This window comes from Nyctereutes procyonoides, unplaced genomic scaffold (genome assembly GCF_905146905.1).
Source record: "Nyctereutes procyonoides isolate TBG_1078 unplaced genomic scaffold, NYPRO_anot_genome, whole genome shotgun sequence".
NCBI classification, from domain to species: Eukaryota; Metazoa; Chordata; class Mammalia; order Carnivora; family Canidae; genus Nyctereutes; species Nyctereutes procyonoides.
The window spans coordinates 35,529,214-35,548,229 of NW_026575048.1; the positions used below are offsets into that span (position 1 = coordinate 35,529,214).

Consider the following 19,016-nt stretch of genomic DNA (forward strand, 5'->3'; position numbering starts at 1 on the left):
GTTTGTTGTGCTCTCTCTAGGATTTTTAGTAACACAGGGTGGGGCCTGGGGGGATTTGATTGACCCCACCTTGGTGGGATTGGAAGTCTGTATCTTGTAACGAAATATTTATAATGAGTTGGCTCTGACTGCAGAGTACTACTTGGAATTTTAGCCACCACCTGTTTCACTCTCTGATTTTACACTCTGGAATAATAATTGACTTTTAACTTTGGGGGAGAGATTTAGCAGTACTCTTAGCCACTGTTTTCACGATTTCACTGTGATAATTGCAGTGTTTCTTGTCCTAACTGCCTTGTATGTGACCCTGGTGGTGAGCCTGTGGGGTGTCCACCCTGCTTTGCTCACATGTCCTGCCTGGAAACCAGAAGGGTGATTCCAGTCAGATTCCACGGGCTGTAGGGAAACTTCTTATTGGAGAAAGTAAGCCCTGTGGTCCTACATGATTGGACTATAAGAAAGAAAAAGAGATCCCATCATGTATTCATTAATTTGTGGTTTAGATTTGACAATGTGCATAGAACTGAATGCTAGGTGGTCTGAGACCTTGCCTCCTGATCTTTTATACCAGGGAACTGGAGCATTTGCTCAGTGCTCGGATGCCCTCATGCCCCTGATCTGTGGTCACCCTGCCTCTTTTTTGGGGGGGGGTGCTCCCCATGGACCACCACCTCCCACACCAGAATTCACTCGTCTTCATTCCTCCTTTGTGGGAGCAGCCTCAGTCTCTCAGCATATTTCTTATGTGACACAACATTCAGCCTCTTTTTCATCTGGTCAGTGTCCTCTGATGGTTCTGCTTGGTCTGCGGCTGGGACCTGTGCTGAGGCATGTGACCCAAGTTGGCTTTTCTTCTCTGTGGAGGTCTTGTTGACACAAACCAAATGCCTGTCCTATAAGACCTTGTGGGCTCGGTCCTGTGCTGTGCTCTGGCTCTAAGCACCATGCCACCCACCCATCCTCAGACCCTGCTCTGAGGCACAACGGACTGTCTGCCGTTCCTTTATTCTGCTGAAAATGCTAGGAGAAACATGTGCACTGGACGGTTGATCAAGGCATTATTTGTCCCAGCCAAAAAAAATATGGACTGTCCTAACTGTACAGGGAAAATCTCAGTTATTACACATCCTTTTGACAGACTGTGGTGCTGTATTCTTAATGACTTTAAGAAAAATGATGGCATGGAAAATGCTGCTGGCATAAAGTTCCATTACAAAAGGTTACAAAATTATTGATGACATCTATGTCTAAGTCTGTTTTTGCTGAGATAGCAAACATACCACAGATTGGGTGGCTTAACCAAGAAACCTTCATCTCATACTTCTGGAAGCTGGAAGTCTGAGATTAGGATGCTAAGCATATCCCAGTTCTGGGGAAGGCCCTCTTGTATCCTCACGTGATAGAAACCTCTTACAAAAGCACTGATTCCATTCATGAGGGCTCCATGCTGGTGATCTGACCACCTCCTAAAGGTCCCATCTCTTAATACCATCACACTGGGGGTTAGGTTCAGCATATGAGTTAATGGGAGGCAAAAACATGGGTATCCAAGAAGTTTGTAAGTGTAAATGGAAAATAGCTCAAAACATTAAAAGCAAGTATTTTTGTTTTCAAGTTTCAAGTGGTCTTATTTGTGTGCCATTTTGCGTTTCCAAAATCATCACTAGTATTTATAAGAGAATAAATCTAGTATATAACACATGTCAGTTTTTCTTTTAATTTGAATCTTCGTATTTTTGGCATGCCCAGGAGCTTGTCACTGTGACATGTACATCTTATTTGTGTGATTCAGTAGTAAGTGTCATGCCCTGTGGCATTGGTAAGTAAAAATCTGGAAAGCCAAGCTCATGGCCCGTCACCAGAAGTATTTGTAGATGGACATTAGCCCCTTAATAAAAACCTGGGGTTCGCTTTTTATTTAGCAGAGTGAGTGATTTGTGAAACATCTTTGTCCAATGAGGTTAACAGGTTGTTTCGGCACTGGCGGGCTGCTGCTGCTGTGTGTCCTGCAGGGCTGGGCATAGGTCTGGGGCAGGATCTAAGTGGAATCCCAGCTCCCTCAGACCCACTGAGTGACCTGGGCAGACCTGTTAATTTTAGTTTGTTTTCTCATCCATCAATGAAGACCAAAGTGCTTACCTTAGAGGGTTGTGGGAGCTTCCACATAAACCAATAGAAAGCATCTGATGGGAACCCCATCACTAATTTATAAGTTTTTCTTCTTCCTCCATACCCTGTTGTAGCCATGGCATGTCCAGAAGTGTGACAGTAATGAAGGTTCTCCTACTTTCTCAGGAAAGAAGCTGTTTCAGGAATATAGGAAACTCACAGGGAAGTGAATTAATTTGGAAATGCCACTATAATTCTAACTCCCCCAGGTCCCAGAACAAACCAGCAAAAAAGATCTTTTTCTAGAAACTGGCCTGCTGGGGATGGGGAGGGAAGGTCTGAATCACCCCTAACCTGCCTATGACCCCACACATCACCCTGAAAAGAAGCTTGGCTTCATTGGCAAATCTTTGGACCACGGAGAGACATCTGGAAACCATACTGTGTCTAAGGTGAGCCTGTGTTGGGGACACCTGTGGGCGATGGCCCATTGCACTTGGCAGAAACTTGACTGTAGTTTAGTGTGTGTATTTGGAGAAAGAATGGTCTTGAGACATAAGACACAGGCTAAACTACTTTTTCCTGCAGCCAGATGTTAAGCAACCTTTTTTGAAATGAGATATTTTGCTTTTTTGGTTTAACATTAGAAATATTCATTGAGTACAATGAAAAAATTTTTTAAAACAGATTTTTTTTTCCTTTGACAGAATTTATGCTTATTTAGCCATCTGTTAAATTTCAGGTTTTATTTCTGAATGAATGAATCATGAATGCTTCTTGGGAACTTTTTCTTCACATTGCTATGAGGTGACCAATGCCAACAGTTAGAACAGCGTTTTCCTGGTGGTGGATGAGTGTAAACTCTGTTCGTATGAGCCTGTGCTTTGGTGGTTTTGAGTATTTATTAGAATACTACTAGAATACTAGAATACTAGTTGGTATCCCCAGAGTCCTGTATATCCCCTCCTAGTCTAGAATATTAGAATACTACTAGAATGCTAGTTGGTATCCCCAGAGTCCTCTGGGAAACCCAAATTCAACTTTGTATTTCCTCTGTTGTCTGCCCTGGAGCAGATCCCTGGGGTTTGTGAGTAGAGTTATCACTCAGCCAGACAATGGTGGAGAGAAGCAGTCCCTGAATCTGGTCTTCTGCAGCCCACAGGCCTGAGTGAGGCTAGGGTCTGTGCTCCAGTTAACAGCCTGAGCATGTCTCTCCTTCTCTCCAGCATCTACACTCGAAGAGGACACAGGCCAGTTGACTGCATAGATTGAGTTTGCAGCCCTGAGAGCTGAGACCTTATGTCCTCTTCAGAAGTAGAACTCTGGGGTGTTGGACGTGCGAACACAGGCCTTTGGTACTGATGAGTTGCTTTAATTTGGGCTTTGCTGACCTTCTTTAGGAATGAAAATGTTTGTTTTTAAGATTTTATATATTTATTCATGAAAGAGAGAAACTGAGATATAGGCAGAAGGAGAAGCAGGCTCCCTGCTCAGTGAGGATCTGCTTCTCCCTCTTCCTCTGCTCATGTTCTCTCTCTAATAAATAAATAAAATCTTTAAAAAAAACTAAAATTTTTTTAAAACATAGAATCAATCACTTCAGTCTGCAAAGGATATGTGTTCAAATTGAAACAGGTTCAACATGATGATTCTCTACTATATGAGTTGCTCTGGGCACTTCCCCCTTCCCAAATATGTCACATTCCTGGACCAGAGCATTTTTCCTAATCCATTTACTGAAATATTTTGATATGACCAAGTAATAGATTTAATGAGTAATTTGAGACTTTGTAAAAGAAGCTGGCTTCAGCAGAAAGGAGCTACTTTTTTTCTTTCAAATGTGTGTCTGTGAACAGTATATTAGGTGAGTTGAGCTCGTCAACCTTAGTTTATTAGGGGTTACTTTTCTATGAAGTAAGTGTGTTAGCAGACAGACTAATAGATTTCTTGTGGGGTTTTCTGTTTGCTTTTTCATCTCTTGAGGAATTTCTCTTTTTTAAAGACTTGTTTATTTGAGAGAGCGTGGGGAGAGAGAGAACCTGAAGCAGCAGACTCCCAATGAGTGGGGACCCTATAAGCCCCTTGATCTCACGACCCTGAAATCATGACCTTAGCAGAAACCAAGAGTCAGACACTCAACTGACTGAGCCACCCAGACCCATGTGTTCCTCCTGAGGAATTTCTTAACACAGAGTAGTCTAGAAAGGATTCTGGATATATGCTACTTAACATGTATTTGCATTTAGACCTCAATCTTACCTTATACCTTATACCTGGGCATAACTTCTACCAAACTGGTCAAAACCACTTACCAACTTAAGAAAATAGTTTGGTACGTAATGGCAGGAGCCCAAATATTTGTAGATTTAATGACAACTCAAGCAATATTTATTGTAACTTATGAATGTCCAGCTCCCTCTTTTTTTTTTTTTTAAGATTTTTTAAATTTATTTATTCATGAGACACAGATAGGTAGAGGGAAAAGCAGGCTCCCCATGGGGAACCTGAGTAGGACTCAATCCCAGGAAACCAAGATCATGCCCTGGGCCAAAGGCCCAGGCTCAGTCACTGAGCCACCCAGGTGTTCCTTCATCCCTCTGTTTTCACTTGAATTTTCCCTTCATTTGAAGCTTAGAGCTGTTTTCTCTGTAAAGAAAGCCTGGCAGATTGTATACATCAGCTTTGTTTTCTTGGTAGTCCTTTTTACTGAAGTATATCATGAAGGATGGGAGTGGAGAGTTAGGGAGGGTGACCCAGTCCAGCCCTGATCCTTCCATTGACCCATTATAGCTCTTTGGGCTCATACCTCAACCTGGCTAAGCACGAATGTCCTTTCCTGTTGTAGAAAGGTGTGATAACGATTCAGTAGTGGTAAGACTCAGTAGTGGTAAGACGGGAGGGGTGGGGCTTATGCTAAATTAGAACAACCCCAGTTGAATCTGTATTGCACAGAGTTCCTAAGTCCAGGGGTAGCCAAACCATTTTGCCCAGTTTATGAACACATAGGCATCAGAGTTGGGCCAGAGCAGCCATTCTACCCTGGAGGGTAATGAGTACCGGGGAGGAGGAGGAAGGATGTGTGAACCAAAACAGATAAAAGACCTTCAAAACCACCAGACTTGATGGTCTTTCGGCACAGAATTTCATACGACTTACACTTGGATTTGCGTCAGTGGTAGCCCTAGTTTCCATGCTTTCTCCATCTGGAAGAGTGTGGCACATAGGTTACATACCTAACATTTGTGTAGTCTACAGGCAAGACCTGGGATTCTCCTCTATAATTGCTGACTTATGCAAAAGTTATGTAGTATCTTGAACATTAGTACAGGCTGGTCAGTGGATAAAGGAACTTGAGGCTCGACCCATGTTTCTCACTGACCACGCACCATACCACTCCAGTGTTCCACTGGCTTGAGCCTTCCGGTATCCTTATTTTATATGCAACATTTAATTCTTAGAACATTTCTTTTTATTATTGTGTTTACTACAAAAAGCTGTGGGCCATGTATTCACCTCTGTTCCTTAGAGGTGGAACACACACTTTCAGCATAAATGGGCTTGTGCTCAATCAGGATGCACAAGCTTTGTGAGTTTTCTAGGGAGGAGTCACACAGCACTCAGAGTGTGACAGACGTAGGTTTTAAGAACAGATTGATAAACCATTAAGTGTCTAAGCACAGCGATTACATCTTTGTGATTACACAAAAGAGTGTCTGGAATTGAGGTGTCAAGTTTGTCTCTCTTTTCATACGATGTGCAGCAAAAAGAGGAAGGTACCTTTCCTGAATTTGTTTTAAGTGAGAAGCTTTCAATGCGTGCCAGACTTCTGGTGTGTTACCCCACTGTCTATGTTACATCTATGTCTATGTTAACAGGTTAGTGCCTCACTTTGTGTATGGCCATTATAAATTCCAACTGTGGAAATAAAATTGATAGAGTTTTGCATGTTTTGATTTAAAAACTGCTTAAGAGGGGCAGCCCGGGTGGCTCAGCGGTTTAGCGCCGCCTTCAGCCCAGGGCCTGATCCTGGAGACCTGGGATCGAGTCCCATGTCGAGCTCCCTGCATGGAGCCTGCTTCTCCCTCTGCTTGTGTCTCTGCCCCCCCCCTCATGAATAAATAAATAAAATCTTGATAGATAGATAGATAGATAGATAGATAGATAGATAGATAGATAGATAAAAACTGCTTAAGGGGTGCCTGGGCGACTCAGTTGGTTAAGCATCTGTCTTTGGCTCAGGTCCTGATCTCAGTGTCCTGGGATCAAGTCCTAAGTCTTGCTCCCTGCTCAGCAGGCTTCTCCCCCTGCCTCTGCCCCCCCTCCCCTCATGCTCGCTTTCTTTCTCTGTGTCAAATAAATAAAAATCTTCATAAAAATAAAAGTAAAAACTATTAAAAAAAATAAAAATAAAACTATTTTAAGGTGTAGCTTCTTGGGACTCTGTTTTTGCTCCAGGTCTTGGTCTTCACTATCACTGAGATGAAATACAATAATTCTAAAGCCCTGATGTGAATTAGAAGAGATTTTTGTCACCTGTTTCCTGCTGGCAGTGTTAAATTTCATAGAAGCCACACTTACTCTGTAGTCAGGAATTTTTACTTTTGTGATTTAAATTTTCATTTCCTCCCCAAGATCAGATTTTTGGTTGGGTATAGCATACAAGTTACTGAAAGGTAGTAACTTCAAAAATTTTAACGCTTTATTCCTAAGGAATGGTTTTAAGTGAATTAATGTACAGAATTATGTATTTACTTTTTAAAAATCCCTAAAAAGCACTTTTTTTCTTTATAGTTGTGATGAAGTAAATTGTGAAATAAACTGTCTAGATAGGAAATTCCTGCGTTGTCAGTAGAAGGTACCTAGGGTCTATGTTTCTGTCTTAAAGCGAGCTCAGAGTTGCTCTTCATTTGACTATACATAGAGTTTTGGGGTTATTTTTAATTGTTTTTCAAAATAAGATTGCCAGTCAAATCCTCTAATCCTCTAAAAGGAATTTACTATAGAAATAGAGCTGCAGCTGTCTCAGAGTCTTGGTGCAGCTAGGGTCAGTGTAGGGAAAGCAAAAAGCAGAAGTAGTATCCTGTGTCCTGCATCCTGTCAGACCTAATAAAGACCCCTGCTATGCACTATTCAGGGCAGCACATTTCAGGAGCACACTGGGCGGGGGACTAGGATGGTGATGGTGGGTCTTCCCACTGTTCATCATAAAGGGCACATGGAAGGAACTGGTTCAGGACCAGGTTTGGAGCATGTGGTGGCAGCTTACTTAATGAAAAAGAAGTGAGGGGTGCGTGGGTGGCTCAGTCAGTTAAGCATCTAGTTCTTGATTTCAGCTCAAATCTTGATCTCAGGATCATGAATTTGGGCCTGAGTTGGGCTCCACACTAGGCATGGAGCCTACTTAAAAGAAGAAAAGAAAAAAATAAAAAGGGTAATGACCGAGAGGGATTATATTATAGATTGTCTGTATAGGCCCAGGGAATGGAAGGAAGATTGGGTTGGGGGTTGGCAGGAGGACATTTCAGTTCCCTATGAAAAAGAACTTTGCAGCCTCTAATGCCCTTCGGTGAGGACTGCTCTGCTTTAGGAAAACAGCATGCCACCCATGCCAGGCAGGCAGTGGGCCCACAGGCCAGGAGACCCAGCATCATATTTCAGATGGCCCCTGTACCGGGTCTCCCACCTGCCTAGGATACTGGACTTCCTGCTATGGCTAAGAGCCAGCGGGTATGCCCTTGGACAGAAACCTAACCACAGGTGTGGGTGTGCTGGGCATGTCACTGGCTTCTCATAAAGATGTAAATTGGTGGGTGGGGCGGGGGAGATGGCTCAGGTGAAATGGGTAAGCAGGTCTTCTGACCTTGAATGTAAATGGGTGAATTAGGTATTTAGCACATTGGACTTAACGCCTTAGATTGGAATTTCATTGTGGGAAGAATGATGGTGGAAGGGCATAGATTATGCACGCTGCTTTCCAGACTTCCGACCCAACTTCACAGCCTTGGTTTACTGGCAGTTTCCAAATGGTCAGCCTGGAAATGGATCAAAGCAGCTTGTTTTGACTTTCTTGCTCAAGGCCACATAAAAGCACAGGCAACACGCACTGAAAAGGAGTAAGTATAAAACCCTGGCTTCCTCTCCTGAACTTTATTATTTGTAGTGCTGTCTCCTAGCAGCTGTGCATAAAGTGCTGTCTTGAATTCACACGACTGCCCAGGCTCAACACCGACAAGTACGAGGGGAAAACAGATGGAGGAACTTTCTGAGCACCGGTACTACGGTCACTTGTGTTTTATTTCTAATTACTCTCATGATCCTCCAGGGGCTCAGTGGAATTGATAAAAAGATTTATCAACAAATAAAACAATGCATAGGAGAAACAGACCCGGGGTTGGGGGAGGAGGGGAGTGTGTGCTAGCGGTGAAATTGAGTTCTGGCTGGCTTCATTTCTGAAGAACCGCTGGAGTTTCTGAAGGTGATTCTGATAGCATTTTCTGCAGTAGAACTTAAGGAGAGCAGCAGATGCTCTGGAAATCCTGGAGCCTGATCACTCAGGTGGGTTTCCTAAGGAACCTTTAGCAGGCCAGCTGGCTGTGTCCTTTGTCCTCTTATTAGCTTGTGGATAACTGACTCGAAGATATTTCTGAAGATACTCACTTAAATAAGGAGACTATTGGCTTGAATTGGCATCCTAGAATTTTTATTTCCCCAAATGAATATCGAGCTCATGAGTGGCCACCTGCAGAGGCAGTGCTTCCTCTGAACATTTTTGGAGTATCTCTTTTTGATTTGGCACTAGTTTCAGAGCTGAAGAGAAATGGTCTTTTAGAGGGTCCTTATGGTTTTTGGCTAAATTAGACTCCTTGGGGAATAGACATGGATGACCCTAAGATGTTGAGAGGAAGGGACCCCACAGTTCCTGATAAGTGCTGGGCAAAATGCACACTTGTCCAAGTAAGATCTGTTGTGTTTTTTTCCTCTGTTGTGTGTTTAAAATAAAAATGATTGTGTCTTCAAAGTCATACATTCCATATCTGTTCAAGGACTGAGAAATCCTTTCTCAGCTCTGAGTTGCATACATATTCAAAGCTTAATTCATGCTGACTGTTTTAAAATCTAATCTTCATTCTGCCTAAGTATTTGTGGATTACTGCACATCTGAAAACAGAAGAGAGTATGACGTATTTCCATGAATTTTAATTTGGTTTCTGGTTCTGCACTTGAAACTCCAGTAGGGACATTCAAGGGAACGAAAACAGTGGCCGCCCCTCAGAAGTGAGAGCTGCACCAATCCTGTCGCTCAGAATGAGCACAGTCACATGAGCTCATGTGTAGGACGTGGTACCCCCAGCACACATGCACGCCCCACCCAGTGGTGTTTCTCAGCACCCTCACAGAGCAGGACAGCTGGGTGTAGAGACAATGGCAGTGGCATTGTAATGGAACCTCTGTTTCTTTGACACCTGCTGTTGGTGACAGTGAGGTGGAGGCAGTTGGGTGTTCAAGAAAAATGGGTGTTCAAGAAAAATGAGGTTTGGTTTGGCTGACATTGAGTTCATTATGAATTGACGACCTTTCTCTCTCTCTCTTTTTTTTTTTTTTCATTTTCCCACCCTAGCTGGCAGTACTACAGAAAGCCCTTTCTGAAAGCCCCAGCCTGATTTCACTATCAGCCACTTAACCACGACATTAATTTTTTCAATTGCTGAGCTTCTTAAGATTTGAAATTACCATATGGGTTGGAAAATGTTCTGTAGCTGAACCAGAACGGTCTTTTCACAACTCAAAGTTCTTTGACATTAAAATTGTCCTCCTTTCCATCCGTCCCCCCTCCCCCCACAGTGGTATGGAAAAGTGAATTAATTAGAGCTCAGTATTTTTTTTTTCTATAGCAAATACTGTTACCAGTAAATTCTGAATCTCAAAAAAATTGTTTCTGAGAGTTCCGATGAAACTTCATTTATCATCTCACAGTTTTGACAGAATTGGTGGCTTTGGTTAGAAAATCTGGACCTAGCAGATTCCCCCAGCTAAGTCTGGTGCTTGCAGAATTGGAGCTGGCCTTCCGTGGGCTTTAGGTTGCTGCTGTGGAGTGGTTTTACATTTAGATCACTGTCTGTTTTATTCTCCCCCCGCCCCACCCCAGAGTCTTAGTGTCAAGCTTATCGAGTGAGAAATGAATTCTTAAAAGCAGAAACTACATTTTCTGTGGACAAAAAATACGCCTCACCAGCATTTTCCCTTTGAAGAATTCTTTACGTTCATTGCCTTATAAGTTAAAATTTTTATCTTCCTGACTAGACATAAAGAATTTTTGTTTCAAAGGCACATTTTATTGATCAAGTATCCATATTTATGGTTGTGGAATATATTACGGGTTAGAAAGTAAAATATGTATGTTTGATATTGATAGGCCAGAAATATAAATGTAAATGTAAGTTATCTTTTTGATAGGTGGACTAAATTGTTATAAAGGGAGTAGTTGGATCAGTATCTGGGTAGAATGATAAGGGGAGACCAGTATGTTGAATATTCCCTGACTCTGAGCCCCACCTGCTTCAGGTACACCTTTGGAAGACCATACTGTGGATTCACCATTCTGGTGGTTCATTCTCTGGGTGACAGTGGCACAGAATTAAGCAAATTAATTTGAGCTTTGACCAGCACTACCGTGGGGCTGTTTCTCTAGGGCCAACCAGACGCATTTTTCTGTTCTGGTTTCTTCTCCTGTGACATGAGACCAAATACGAGTCACTAAGATGAAACTAGTGGTGAAGTTAAGAAAAGTGTCCTCTACCCCCAAAAGGGAAGATATTTTTATCACTTCAGAAATCATCTTTGAAATTTATGTTGAAACATGCAGTGGACTGGGATTAAGACTATCTTTTTAAAATACAGGAATAGGGGGTACACAGGTGGCTCAGTGGTTGAGCGTCTGTCTGCCTTTTGCTCAGGTTGTAATCCTGGAGTCCTGCAATTGAGTCCTGCATCGGGCTCCCCATGGGAAGCCTACTTCTCCCTCTGCCTATGTCTCTGCCTCTCTCTGTGTGTCTCTTGTTAATAAATAAATTAAAAATATGTTTAAAAATATAGGAATAGGATACCTTTTAAAATATTCCAAATAGAATTTTTGTTTTAAATCTTACTTTATAACTGTCTATTTTGTGTACATGTTAGGTAGGTTTTACTGCAGGATAAATGATGGTCATGTATTGTAGCTTTATAGATTAAAGGAACAAGAACAAAAAAAAAAAAAACCCAGTTTTTCAAAAGCCAAATGGTGACATATGCTGTGTTAGAGTAGTCCAGGCAGATCCGTCTCCTAGGCAAAAGTTAATTTATATTTTTATTATTGGTTATATTGTATTGTTATTTTTCTAAGTCAGCAAACAAAAATATATACCTACGTACAGTTAGATATCTCTAATCTGTTGTTCTCATCAGTTTGTGTATGCTTAGCCTGGTCTAATCTGTTATCTTTGGTTACTTAAAATTCCAGGATGTCCCCAAGGTCTCTTTCTTGCCTGTTGCTCAGTGTTCTCGGGGTCTGGTCTGTGCAGCATCTGCTCCAGAGTTGCCTAGGGAACTTGTGAGTGGGCGGCCTCCTGGGTCTCCTGGGCCTCCCACAGGCTCTCCCACCCTTTTTGTCTCACTGCCACACACCTTTTGGATATATTTGGATCTATATGTTTGTTTAAGCGACTGAACTGTTCTTTTCTCGGGGAAGAAACATCTACTTACCTCCTTTGCCTCCTTTTCCAAAATATAGCAGAGCCTTTATCTCTAAGATGGACAAGTTGGATTTGGCCACCAAGAGTCCATATTTTCTTCTTAGCTGCTGGCTAGGCTGACATGTTCACTAGGTGCTAGTTTGATGATCAGCCGACTTCTGACACAGACTGGCTCCTTTGATGGTTGCCAGCCCAAGCATAAGCCAGGAAGAACCTTCTAAACCACACACACAGTAAGTAAAGTGAGGGTGTTAAATAGAATGCAGTAGACCTCATCTATGGTTTGGGGGGAAATTAACTGGGGGAGTTATTCTTGTTTCATGTTACAACAGGTATAAAGTTCACTTAGAAATGTTGTGTCCAGGGATGCCTGGGTGGCTCAGGGGTTGAGCGTCTGCCTTCCACTCAGGTCGTGATCTGGAGTCCCAGGATCGAGTTCCACATCGGGCTCCCTGCAGGGAGCCTGCTTCTCCCTCTGCCTATGTCTCTGCCTCTCTCTGTGTGTCTCTCATGAATAAATAAATAAAATCAAAGTGTCAAGTCCAGAAAAATTTACCATTTAAATGTTGAAATTTAATCCACAAGAATGTAAACTCCCCGGAAGCAGGGCTTGGCCTATTTGGTTGCCATATCCAGATCATCTCCTAGAAGAGTGTCTAGCATATGGACATTCAAATTCATTGGGTATATTAGTGAATATGTTGATTGATTAAATACTGGATACCTTGCCTGCAGTTTTTAACTTGTCTACCATTTTTATAAGACACATAATCTGTATTTCACACATTTTTTGGACAGTTGGTATGATTTTCATTTCTGACTCTAGAATTGAAAGCCAATAGATTACGCATTTTTTTAAAATTTATTTTTTAAGTAAATTCTACACACACAGCATGGAGTGTGAATTCACAACTCCCGAGATCAAGTTACATGCTCCACCGACTGAGCCAATGAGGCATCCCTGAAAGCAGTTTACTCTCAAGAGAGCCTTGTATAATGAGAAACAGGTAGAGCTCTGAAGCCCAGAAGAAGTATGTGGTGGTAGCTCTGAAGTGGCCACACGGTGTCCTGCTGGTCACCTGGCATCTCCCTGCAGGGCAAGTTAGGAGGATGGCGTGAAATAACACACGAAACCTTGCAGGCTCTGATGTGTAGTAGGCATTCTAAGAAAAGAGCTTTCTTTTCTCAGGGTGAGTTGACTTTTTTTTAACGCTTCTGAAGTTGGGGGAAAAAACCCACCTGATTGCTGATAGTATAAAAAGAATAGTAATGATTGCTGTTATTGACAGACTAAATCTTGAAAGTGCTATAAACTAATGAGAAGGAAATGAACTATTACATCATCACCTGGCATCACATCTACCCTGAAAATTTGTGTTCTGCCAGTTTTAGCCATTTAAAACTTAATATTTATAGGCTTTTACAGAGTAATGATAAAAATATTTGTGTGGCAAAGATACAGCCAAAGTAATTTTTTTATTTGATGGGTATATTCAGGGTACATACCTGGCTTATCCTAGAAGCTTCTCTGTGGTCAGCCTTCATGTTCTCCCCCAGGGCTTCCTTTAGGAATCTTCCCTTGGCTTACTCACAGAGCACAGATAATTTTGGAGAGGATCCATGTGTGTTCTTTGTGCACACACACATACATGCATCCACGTACACCCACACACTCAGTGCCCACCCTCTCTCGGGCACTCTTTGTGGGGGGGGATTATTGTTGGATTCATTTGGGTGGGAGTTGGGCAAAGAAGATGGGGTAAAGAGTTTTGAGAAGACTTGGTAAAAACTCAGTTTATTAGGCTTTTTTTAGAGTACACTTTTAAGTGCTTTCATAGAGCTATGAATCAACATCAGTTTTACATATAATGATAAAATTTAGAAACCCCACCTACAAAGTATTTCTACAAAAATACAAAACAGCCATATGTATGGTATTGTGAAATCTGATCATTGTGGGTTTTTAAACATTTTGCCGTGGTCAGAACATAACACGTGTGTTTAATTGGGAGTGCAGCGTGGCCCACTCGAACAGTAAAGTTAACACATCACAAGCCCAGGAACCTCATTTCTTTTCATGAGCCCACAATGCTGAACTGTTCTGTCCTGAATGGGGAGGATGCTGTCTTCCTGGCTCTAGTGAGATCTTCTGACAGCTCCCATTTTTTGCTTCATTTTTAGCCATTCACATGGTTTTTAAATGGTTTCATCAACAAACGGATGAGTGGACTGGACATGAATGCTAGTGACAATGAAAAACCAAAGGTCCCTCTTTTTTCTACTTTCAAAAATGCCTTTACTCCTTCACCCAAAACATTTCTTCTTTCCATGGGAGGTTTGCAGACTTGAATCCACCCTTATTGGCTGCGTTAATACTGAGATGAATCGTACAAGTATGCCTTCATCTGGCTACATGGTAGCACTTGTGAAGACTGTCACTGTACCTATCCCCGTAGAAACAAGCTTTCCCGGACACCTGTGTGGCTCAGGGCATGATCCTGGAGTTCCGGGATAAATAAATAAAATCTTTAAAAAAAAAAAAGAAAGAAAGAAAGAGAAACGAGCTTTCACGTAGCATGCTGTTTCTCAGATTTTCCCTCATTTTACAGCTTTATTTTTTTCAAGATTTGTATTTATTCATGAGAGACAGAGAGGCAGGCTTCCCAGCAGGGAGCCCGATGTGGGATTCAATCCCAGGACCCTGGATCACACCCTGAGCTGAAGGCAGACACTCAACCGCTGAGCCACCCAGACGTCCCCATTTTATAGCTTTAAATAGGACAACCACTTCATCTCCTATTTCTATTATGATGTTTGAAATTTCCCTAGGAATTCCACCTTGTATTAGAATCAGTTATTTTACTGACAACCTAAATTTTTATATTCTCCTATGTGTTTCAAGTATGAATTTTTATTTATTTATTTATTTTTTTTGGTGATTTTTATTGTACCATTTTGGTGTTAATTTATCTTCTTGAAATGGAAGCATGTAATTAAGCGGCTGGGACATTTTTAAGTTTTGCAATTCTGAGTCTCCAGTTTTGAAAAAGTAAGTTGTTCTTATCTGTTACTTTCTAAGCAAATTGGGGTAGCAGACCCTGCCACCATAATATAGTGCACAGTCCTGGAAGTTAGGGAGATTCCAAAAACAAAACAAGAATGTGTGAGAAGAGCTTGCTTCTAGAAACTTACTTTTGAACATGCTCAATGATCTATGAAAAACAACATGATTTTTGTTCTGTTTGTTCTGCAGCTTCCATGAGGCAGTCTCAGGCTGTACCTGCAGATATGCGCCCGGAGATATGGATTGCACAAGAGTTGCGGCGTATTGGAGACGAATTTAATGCATATTACCCAAGGAGGGTAATGATGTTTTATTTACTACTTCTCCTCACACCCTCGCCCTCCCCACAATTTTTTTTTCTTTAAGGTTACTAGTAAAAATTCCATACTTATTCTGGAAATGCAAGGTATTACCTATATGTGACCTACCAGTGTTTCTCCTTGTCCATTTTCCATTTGAAAACGTTTTATGGATGAATTTACATGATGGTAATTAAGTAGAATATAGTACAAGGTTGCAGAGGGATTTCAGTGAGCAAAGACCTTAAAGCATTCATGCTAAGAAAGGGGTTAGTGATATGCCTTGACATATTCCCACATAAATAGTAGCATAGTTTTCAATCTGTATAGAGGGTTTCTGCGTTCCTGTTGGGCAGTTGGGGTCAAAGTTAAAAACCTATTAAAACTGCCATTTTCGCTCAGCCAGAGGGGGCAATGCCCGCAGTAGTCCTGTAATGGTGAGCCTGGAGCTTGGCAGGTGATGAGTCAGAGCAGGAGAGCTATTGCCCATTAGTCCATGCTCTGTCCTTGAGTTCTCTCAGGAGGCCATTAACCAATAGTCTGGGATCCAGGGTATAAAAATTGTATATGCCAAATTGACTGCCACTTAAATTTTGAGGTGTGCTATTGGTTAAAAAGAAAAAAACTGCTCTTTGTTTTCTGTAGACACAGTATATTTTGTTGGTTTTGCCTATTGGGGCAGTAGACATTACCGTTTGGACACCTTTTGCCCATGGAAAACATCTCAAAATATATAGGCTTGAACTCTGGAAGTCAGGGCGGTTACGAGCATATGTGAGTATTTCTTGTAAAGGATGCACCAGCAGATGTGTGATAGAACGTAATTTTGGCTTGTTTTACACTTTTTCAAACAATCAAGTATGAGGATCTTTCTGTTGACTCATCCAAAAAGAAGATACATCTTCTTTTGTAGAAAAAGCTATAATTGTAACTATCATTCTCTCTTACTGTGTCACTGGTCTGCTGGCTCCTTTTTTTTTTTTTAATAAATTAATTTTTATTGGTGTTCAATTTACCAACATACAGAATAACACCCAGTGCTCATCCCGTCAAGTGTCTCCTTCAGTGCCCGTCACCCATTCACCCCCACCCCCCGCCCTCCTCCCCTTCCACCACCCCTAGTTCATTTCCCAGAGTTAGGAGTCTTTATGTTCTGTCTCCCTTTCTGATATTTCCCACACATTTCTTCTCCCTTCCCTTATATTCCCTTTCACTATTATTCATATTCCCCAAATGAATGAGAACATACCCTGTTTGTCCTTCTCCGATTGACTTACTTCACTCAGCATAATACCCTCCAGCTCCATCCACGTTGAAGCAAATGGTGGGTATTTGTCCTTTCTAATGGCTGAGTAATATTCCATTGTATACATAAACCACATCTTCTTTATCCATTCGTCTTTTGATGGACACCGAGGCTCCTTCCACAATTTGGCTATTGTGGACATGGCTGCTAGAAACATCGGGGTGCAGGTGTCCCAGTGTTTCATTGCATCTGTATCTTCGGGGTAAATCCCCAGCAGTGCAGTTGCTGGGTCGTAGGGCAAATCTATTTTTAACTCTTTGAGGAACCTCCACACAGTTTTCCAGAGTGGCTGCACCAGTTCACATTCCCACTAACAGTGTAAGAGTGTTCCCTTTTCTCCGCATCCTCTCCAACATTTGTTGTTTCCTGCCTTGTTAATGTTCCCCATTCTCACTGGTGTGAGGTGGTATCTCATTGTGGTTTTGATTTGTATTTTCCTGATGGCAAGTGATGCAGAGCATTTTCTCATGTGCGTGTTGGCCATGTCTATGTCTTCCTCTGTGAGATTTCTCTTCATTCATGTCTTTTGCCCATTTCATGATTGGATTGTTTGTTTCTTTGCTGTTGAGTTTAATAAGTTCTTTATAGATTTTGGAAACTAGCCCTTTATCTGATAGGTCATTTGCAAATATTTTCTCCCATTCTGTAGGTTGTCTTTGAGTTTTGTTGACTGTATCCTTTGCTGTGCAAAAGCTTCTTATCTTGATGAAGTCCCAATAGTTCATTTTTGCTTTTGTTTCTTTTGCCTTCATGGATGTATCTTGCAAGAAGTTACTGTGGCCAAGTTCAAAAAGGGTGTTGCCTGGCTGGCTCCTTTTTTTCCTGAATGTTACAGCTTCATATAAGCATCTCTTTAAGATTTTTTTCACTTTTTTTCTTTTCTGGAAGAAGTCATGCTTAGAATACCCCAGTATTCGTGTCCTGCTTTATTTTTTTTAATAACAAATTTATTTTTTATTGGTGTTCAATTTGCCAACATAGAGAATAACATCCAGTGCTCATCCCGTCAAGTGCCCCCCTCAGTGCCTGCCACCCAGTCACCCCCACCCCCACCCACCTCCCCTTCCACCACCCCTAGTTCATTTCCCAGAGTTAGGAGTCTTCCATGTTCTGTCTTCCTTTCTCATATTTCCTACCCATTTCTTCTCCCTTCCCCTCTATTCCCTTTCACTATTATTTATATTCCCCAAATGAATGAGACCATATAATGTTTGTCCTTCTACGATTGACTTATTTCACTCAGCAGTGTCCTGCTTTAAACATTAGTCTGTCTTTTAGCTAGCTGTCGCTGTTAATGAATGAGACCTGTTAATTGCCTTTAGTCCCTTTGTTTTACTGTCCATACGATGCCTCTCGGCTTTTTTTAGAAACACGTGGAGACATCTTCCCATTGGCAGAGGGTCTTTCCTTTATTCCTTTAGTATAGGGTCTCTGTGAGGGAGCCAGGGATGTTCTGAAAATTCACATTGGATCCTCTTCAGACCTTCCTATGGGGGATGTGTGTGTGTGCGCGCGCACATGTGTGTATGCACACATGTGCATGCATGTATATTTGATGGGAAATATGCTATAGTGTGATTCTGTTATTAAATGAGAATTGTAACATCTATGAATAGGTTTAGGAATTTCTCATGTGGCCATCTTGAGCTGGCAAGAATATCTAACATCCTACCTCTGACATTCCTGGTGTATAAATCCCTTCTCAGCCTGGCCCTGAAATGGTAATTGTTTTTGCAAAGTTGACTGTTTCATAATTTGCCACCATAGTTACTCTCCCTCTACCCCCCAGCTCCTTTCCCTTGGTTTCCCTGAAGAGATTTCAGTGTTCCTGTGTGTGACTGGACTTGACCGTCTTAGTGACCAGGAGAGACTGGTCGGAAGCAAGACCCCAGTGCATTCGTGATGACTTCATGCTGGGGTGGGAGGCTGGGGGGCATGTCCATCATTAAGCAGGAAAAGATGGCGGAGTGGCCTCTCAGGGTGAGCCTAAGCAGCAAACTGACAGGCATGCTGGACCTGCCTCTTTCTCCATCTTGAAGGGGTTTATAGATGTCCTTAGCCCAGAACTGGATGGGGCTGCCCAAGAAAGAGGAAGCTGTGGACCCTCATGCCTTCAGAGCCCAGAAACTCTGGATGCCAACATGAGCCCACATAGCTCCATTCTCAGGGATTAGACCAGGGCCTTGGCCACAGAGCTAGATGTCTTGTGAGGATATTGTGTATGTTTCTCTTTAAACTTACATGAGGTATCAGTGACTTTGTAAGGTTTCCCCTTGGGCCTGTCCAGATGGACCTGGTTGATGCACCTCCATGGTGGCCTGTGTGGTCAGCATTAAGACATGGGCCAAGTGTGGCATGGTGGTTGGTGCAAAGCATAGGCCATCTAGGTGGATGGTTCTAGTCACATGCAAATGGGACACATACTATGGGATTATGTTCATTACCTTGTCTGTCCATGGGAGGTGAGAGAACAGCATCTAGTGGATTACATCCTTCTTCCCCTAGTC

General features: G+C 42.1%; 1 protein-coding gene across 4 annotated transcripts in view; it reads left to right on the top strand.

The window, feature by feature from the left end:
- BCL2L11 (BCL2 like 11) overlaps positions 1 to 19,016 on the top strand; it is a 48,773-nt gene that overhangs the window by 15,351 nt on the left and 14,406 nt on the right. For all 4 annotated transcript variants that reach the window (XR_008664715.1, XM_055327211.1, XM_055327213.1 and 1 more), the window contains one exon: positions 15,094 to 15,203. Coding sequence is in view for 3 of the 4 variants with exons in the window: in XM_055327211.1 (XP_055183186.1) it covers positions 15,094 to 15,203 (110 nt within the window). In the remaining variant the exon portion in view is untranslated. The remainder of the gene's footprint in view (positions 1 to 15,093; positions 15,204 to 19,016) is intronic.